Source organism: Chaetura pelagica, unplaced genomic scaffold, assembly GCF_000747805.2.
Source record: "Chaetura pelagica isolate M959 unplaced genomic scaffold, ChaPel_1.0 scaffold3, whole genome shotgun sequence".
Lineage (NCBI taxonomy): Eukaryota > Metazoa > Chordata > Aves > Apodiformes > Apodidae > Chaetura > Chaetura pelagica.
The window spans coordinates 10,580,134-10,587,583 of record NW_009952974.1 but is presented as its reverse complement, the minus strand read 5'-3'; the positions used below and the strand labels follow the sequence as shown (position 1 = coordinate 10,587,583).

At 35.9% G+C, this 7,450-nt stretch overlaps 1 protein-coding gene across 1 annotated transcript in view; it reads left to right on the top strand.

Moving 5' to 3' along the window:
* Nucleotides 1–7,450, top strand: part of STK39 (serine threonine kinase 39) — a 104,959-nt gene that overhangs the window by 81,742 nt on the left and 15,767 nt on the right. The window contains exons 15-16 of the mRNA XM_009996295.1: nucleotides 2,019–2,071; nucleotides 3,964–4,032. Coding sequence (XP_009994597.1) covers nucleotides 2,019–2,071; nucleotides 3,964–4,032 — 122 coding nt within the window. The remainder of the gene's footprint in view (nucleotides 1–2,018; nucleotides 2,072–3,963; nucleotides 4,033–7,450) is intronic.

Here is a 7,450-nt window from a genome sequence, read left to right as displayed (position 1 = left end):
AGTGTATCAAGAGGAGCTGGTCTTCCACATAGCCGTATCAGTCTGTTAGAATGCTGCTAATTTTTGTGAGAGTTGATAAATACTTAGAGCCTTTTTATATGGTGGATATTCTACTTATGGGAGATCTGTGGAAGCATATAATCTGAGTGTGTAATATATTATTTTCTAGATAGATTCTGCACTCTTACAGTTACCTACAGATTTACTTAGAGAATCATAGAATCTTCAAGGTTGGAAAAGACCTTCAAGATCATTAAGTCCAACCATCCACCCTACAGCTTGTGTTAGTGTTTGTGGAAAAAGATCTGCATGCTGTAGTAATTCAGGACAGCTGCTAATAATAAGCCAGCCTTCTGGTTTACCTCTGCAAAGGTGTGAGATAGTTTTTATTCCCTTGATTTGCTTCTTTAAAAGTGTATGCAGGAAGTGAGTATCTAAGTCGGAGCTTCATCCCACATTCAATCAAAACATATTTAAGAAGAATGCTAAATTTCTGTGCAACTTCCCCTTTTTGGAAAGCAGCAGTTTTAGCAAGCTTATTAGATATAATAAATTTCAGCAACGGGAAGTGAGTGTTGATTTATTTCTTTATTCTTTAAAACAGCCATCCAGGTTTTTCTAGGAAAGTGGAGGAGAAGTGGGGTGATGTGGTGCAGAGAAAGAACTGAGATTCATACCAGTTCTCTGTTCAGTAAAAATAGTGCAATATTCCATATAATGGCAGCAGATTTCTACAACAGAAGTAAACAGGTCTTGTTTATCTCTGTCTGGCCAGATGCATTATCTGTAGCTTAGTATTAGTGATCATAAACTCCCATAGTTCTTTATTTAGAGTAGAATTTTGGGAACCTGAAACCCTTTCAACTTTGAAGCATTCAGTACATTCAGTATTTTATTTTAATCCTTGCATGGGACAGACTTATTTTTTAGAGCTTGTTGTTTTGCTGTTGTGTTGCTGTTTTTTGACTTTGTAATATTTTCATAAGTATTTAGCAAGTGATACTAGCTGTAAGTCACAGCTGAGTATGTCTGCCAATTGGATTTAGTTTTCCCACAGCAAGACTTTATGGACAGATGTACTGAAATACAAGCTTGCATACAGTTTCCTTACTGAGGAGAAGAATAATGGACTGCAAAACACGTTCTATTAGCTTTTCAAGTGGATTGAGCTATTCATTGGAAAAAGAGTGTGCTACAGCAATTAAGTTCATCCCTTTGCTCAGCTGGGTTGCCATTTCCATAAATGAGATGGACATCTTTTTTATGAAGAGGCTAATGTTTTATTTGTGGTAGAAATTATTAACTAAAACTGAAGCTGGGAAAATGCAAGGAGAGGAGATTTGGAGCACTGCGTGAGACTAAAGGAATTCTTTATCATAGGTATTAAGTCCCTTATGACCATGTCCTACATTGAACTGGTTAAAGCACTCTGTGGCAAATGGGAAGGCAGAAAACTTTTAGCTTTACCTTCTGCTGCTTCTTTTATGTCTAGATAGAACATGACTGCTAAGACAATGGTGTTGAGTGGAAGAAGTTTCTCACTTTGCGACAACTTTATAAACAGTGCATCAAACACTGCTTTTAGGTGTTTAAGATTTGCTGCTTTGTCTCTTAAATTAGCTTCTTTGTATACATGAGATCTGAGATAGGGAGCTTCAAGTGAGCATTTTGTTACTCTTGGAGTAGAAGGGGTAATACACATATGATTCAGACTATTTTGAACTAGTAGAGTCAGTATGGCAGAGTGGCTTTTGTAGATGAAAAGGAAAATATTTATCAGAGGACCTTTAGGTTACTGAAGGCATTTTTCAGCTTAGGCATATCTGTCTGTTAGTTTTCCCCAAAATACTGTCATAAACATGCAGTGGAGTCTCTCCAGTCTGGGTGCTTTGGGAGAGCAGCGTTTTTCAAGTTGAGGAAATGCAGCTGTCAATGCAATAGATCATCTTTGGGTGTGGGAACTGAATAATTGTTCTGTTCTTTGTTACATTTTAATGTATACATGGAATGTTTTTCAGGAACTCCAGGAAAGAGCTTAATGACATACGGTTTGAGTTTACTCCAGGCAGAGGTAAGAATCCTTAAATTGGATTATTTGTATTATTCCTCAAAAAGATATTTCAGAAATTGATTACTGCTTATTGTTAATACAGACTATCTCTTTGAAATGTTTCCTACTGTGCCAAGCTTTATATTGAACTTCACTTGAACAAGAATAACAGATGTATGTAAATTCTAGTGGCAGGGTTGCATAATTTATAGTATATTTTGGAAAAACTTGATTAAGATACACAGAGTGCTTTATTAATTTAATGTCTTGTTAAAATGGTCTATGCAGTGGTATATACTATTTTGCATAGCAATATTTATGACTTGAATTTCCATTGTCACATTTGGAAAACATCATAGGAAATGGAAAATAGTATCTATAAAGGTGTATGTTGTGATGGTGGTAATTGAGTTTGTTCCCCCTTTGTAATAAAATAAGTTCAGTTAACAAATACGAAGTGCACACCATTTTTCAAGTGCTGTCTTCAGCTGAAAGTTAGATTGCTTCTCCAGATGTGGTATCATCACGAGAAAAAGAAATTTTGGCATTGAAACATTAAAATCTACTGCGTGCTTGTAGAACTGTTGGTTTTCCAGTGCTGAGTGTTATAAAAACTCAAAAAACTGACCAAGTATTACTGGGATAAAATGCAGAATAGCCTGATGTATTGAGTAAGTAGATATCATCCTTGTTAAATAGCAACCCTTTGAACCGTGAACACATTTCATCTTTCTCAGAAGTCAGTATTCACCACATTTATAATAGCCTTTATAACAGCCTTCACAGAGCTTCCACATAAAAATTAATCCTGATTGGAAGAGGTGTTCCTCTTCCTGTAAATCATAGTAACTTTAATGTGTAGTAGTTCTGTGAATGGATATACTCTCTGTCTACCTGGATTTCTCATTGATTTTGGCAATGGGTAATAAAAAAAAAAATCTCTTACTTAATTGAGCACAGAACATCCTGGCTTAGTCACCTGTCAAAATAACTACTTAAATACTTTCTAAGCAGTTACAGAAGCCATTTGAGAGTTCTTACTTGGTGAAAGAATAGAGGATGCAACATAGTAAAGTAGATCAGGACTGTTCCTAGTAGTCAGTCACTTGAGACAGCCTGAAGGTGGCTATGATTCTCACCTTTAGAGCTCTCCAGAAATTGCAGCTAGTTCAGCTTTTGTTTTTCATCTGTGTGTGTTTCTTGAGATGATGCAGCTGTGTAACTGCCTGAAAGCATGTACACTATGCAGATACTTGGTGTTGAGGCCGTATTACAGTTGAAACTTAGCTGGAATTTAGGCTTGTTCCTGCTATTTCTTCCTACTTCTGAGCTTTCTGAAGTCTTTATGCAGTAGTACCCGCTAGTCACAGGGACTTAGGAATTAACCCACTTGGGTACAGCAGTTGATGCAAAATTGATCCAAAGCTCTGAATTTTGTGGGTCACAGAAATTAAAAGCTAAATCAAGCCTAAAGCTCAAGATAATGTCTGTTCATGTAGCTCCTTTGCCCCATTGGTAACAAACCAAAAAGCCTATATAACGTCTCTCTGTTTAGAAATACAGAACAATTGGAGGGCATAAAGAAAACAAGGAAAACAGCACCACAACTTCTATTTTCTTGGTTATGAAGATAACAAACTTGTAAGCTATGTACAAGTATGTTGTTAGATAATAGAGGAGAAATGCTAGTGGCCAAGAACGGTCTGCAGGGGGTTTGCAGTGAATAATGCGATTTGCTGTGCAGAGGCTGATAATTATCTTTTTTCCTCCTAATTAAAGATAATTTGGAATTCAAGCCTGTCTCCATGGGTGTTTTGGAACTAAAATATATTTTTATTACATTGCATTGGATGACTGATACTTTTTGTTGCTTTTGTGGGCTCTCATACTTATTTGTTTCACCTTTTGGACAGACACAGCAGATGGCGTTTCTCAGGAGCTGTTCTCTGCAGGACTGGTTGATGGCCATGATGTAGTTATAGGTAAATTACATTTTTGTTTGCAATTATGTTCTTGTGACAAGTTTGTGTTAAATAGATGTGGGAAATGTTTTTGCTAATCCTGATTTTCACAAGATCCTTTTTGTCCTAATTTTGCTTTCATATATGCATAGTTTAAAAAAAAGTCAATTTTGATACCAGTCCAAGGTTTGCTTTGGGAAGTCAGAAGTCTTTAGTGGTTTGAGAGGGATGATATAATACAGATCTCCTGAAGGATTATTTACAATTCAGCGATTGATCATTTTTGTGCTAATTTAATATTTTGTTCAACAATAAAATAATCATTTGCTAGGATTTTGTAAAATGTGCTTTGGCAGCTCTGAAATTAGTAAGTATTCTGCTTGGGTTCATGGAAGTAGAAGCAAGCCAGAGTTCATGATCTATGGAGATTGACCTAGTGATATAATTTATATGCTAAAAAAAATAAATCAGTAATGTTTTCTGGCTGCTGAAAGGAAACATACTTCACTATTTCTCTATCCTGTGCTTCAGTAAATTTTAATTTTTTTCTTTCTTTTAAAAATGAAATTCATTGCCTGGCAAAGATGATTCATTTGGAAATTTCTCATTTCTCTGCAGTTCCTTCCTCTTGGTTGCTCAAGACCAGTAGATAAATAGTTACCAAAATCAGAGGTCAAATCAAAGCCAATGCTTTTTGCTTTTATATGGTCAGAATACAGGTTGTTTCTAGCTGATAAAAGAAACAAAAGCCCTATCCATGCTTTTATTTTAATTTCTAAAGAGAAAGTATTTGGGGAGGTGAGCAGGCTCAGGTGAGTACAGGCTCTCAGGCACTCTTAAAGTCACTTCTACTACTCTGTTACTATATGGGTTCAGGGGAGAGGGGTAGCTTGGTCTTTGTAGCATTGTAAACATTCAGTGTGAAAAATGTCTTTACTGCGGAACTTTTTAAAAAATATTTTCATTGCCATGAGATATGTTACTTCATTTAGAAAGAAAAAAACCATTATTATTATGGCTATGGGAAAAATTGTTATCTGTTGGGTATCTGACCATTCACAGGTCAGGCATGGCTGATGATGCTGCAGTGCAAGTCCTCTGGGACCCAGTGAGATGCGTTTTCCCTTCTTGCCTCTTCCCTTTTTCCTTTATTGCAAAGTTCTCTTCCAGTGCATAGTGCCAATACCTCTATGGAATGAATGGAATTTGTTACAATCTTTCACGGGGGAAACAATGAGGGAAAGGCAAATTAAGATAGCTATCCTTCATAGCTTTTGTGGTGTGACTTTGGCCCTTGAAGATGCACAAATATTTAAGTAAAGTTTTCCCCTGCAGGCTTGTCTAGTTAAAGTAGAAACATTGTCTAGTTAATAAAAAAAGTTTATTTCCTTGCTGAGTTCCTGCTTTGAATTGCATCAGACTTCGATTTTTTGCACTATGATGATGGTCCTGTCTGATCTTTACCTTCTTAATGTGGTATTAAAAAAAAGTAAGGAAATAAAATTGGTTGTATATGGTGAAAGCATTCAACTTAAATGTCATTAATCATTAATATTTGTCAGTTTTTCTGTGGTGTTGTAACTTACCTCAAGCTCCACAGGCACAAATCCCTCCATTTACATTGTACTATAATTCTCACTTGTGTCTGCTTCCCTGTGAAGTCATTCAAGTTTTCCAATTTGTTTGGACATTTTAATCTTTCTAGAAAATCACTTCAGATTTTGAGTTTTACTGAAAGACAAGTTCTCCTAAATAAGATATTACTTTTAATTATAAAAAATTAAAATTGGATGAAAATTAGAATATGTTTGTATTTGCTTTGAGAAAACTGACTAAATGTATATGGGCATGGAATAAAACAACTTGCATGCAGCAAATTATTGCAAATCTCAGAATTTCTCTGCAGCAGTGCAGACCTAAGAAATATTTCAGTAATTTAGTTTAAAGCAAAAAGTCATATAAGAGAGCAGATGGTGCTGAAAATGTAAACATGTGTACAAAACTATTTTTTTGTGTAAAATGATTTTGCCACCTTGTTCACTCAAGAGATTAAAAATCTTCCTCTATAGGAAGAGGAGAATAGTATAGCAGAGCTTAGTTAACCTTCTTCACCAGAAGAACCAGATTGAAAGCAGCTGAAAAATTACCTTTCACTTTTCAGCTGAAGCATGCAGAAGTTCAGCCTCTATAACATGAATGAAAACAAAGGTCTGAGATAGTATCATGAAAGTTGTTCCTGTAACTTTTTAAAATGGATATTGGAATGTGTAGAGGCTGGGGAAAAATGGAAGGTGGAAATACTTATGCTTATGTTGAACTCAACAAATTGTTGGCGTAACAGCTGATTTTCTGAAAGGACGCTTGAATAAGAGTGAGTAAAAGCTGTTGTGGAAAGTACGGCCATAGCATGCTAGCTGAAGCTTTTAGTGGGACCAGCTGATGTGCAAGTTCTCTTGAATATGCTGGTAAGCATGAACACGCTTCACCTTTTGAGTCTTGTGGGATTTGCTTCACTTAACATGGGCTTCCCAGGAAAACTTCCATTCTGATAAGCAGTAAGTTCAGCTATCTGTACTGCAGAGAACAAAAATTCCATCTTGTCTCTTCAGTTCTGGCTACAATTGACTGTTTTTTGCTCTTATTGACAGTAGCATTGTTTCACAGGAGGTCCTTAGATCAAGGGTATCAGTGCAGAGAATTTTGTTTAAAAGTAGACTAGAGTTTGTATTTGGAAAGTGGAATGAGACTTGGAGCTTTTGTGTAGGCATTGGCATCTAGCTGCTGAGGTATTTTTATGCAGTACCAAGATAGCTATGTTAAATGGTATGAAAGATCTGAAATATTTTCAAAATACATTTTGAGATGCAGTATGTCTCTCTGTGTATGTGCAGTACATGTATATTAGCTAGTGAACACTCATCTAGTAATTCTTTATTATGTGTTTAATACCACAAAGGAAACTTGAATTAAATAACTGTCAGTTCTGTTGAAAATCACAGCTGCAATTCAACATCACTGGTGTATACAATATGCATATAATTTCAGTGAAGCCTTGGGCTATAGTTAATCTTCTAGAGGCCTTGCTTAAACTTCAGAACCTACAGGTGTATTTACAGCTATTAAATGGCAGTATATATATTAAAAAAAAGCAACCCTTCCCTTCCTGAACACTGCTTAAATAAAAGCCTTGATATCCATGCCATCAAGAAATGTGCAATTGTCCTTCACTATATTACTATACCATTATTTTAGGTTTTTTTGTCAAAAAGTACCTGTGAATACCTTGAACATCATGGAGGACATTTGTTCATTTGTTCATACACCAGACATTAACTACTGGTAAATGAGTGCCTTTCTTGGGTGTTGGAGCCAGACCCAAGTATCTGCTTAGTAACCAGAGGAACAGCTTTTAGTCAGCCAAAACAAAAGCTTCCTGCTG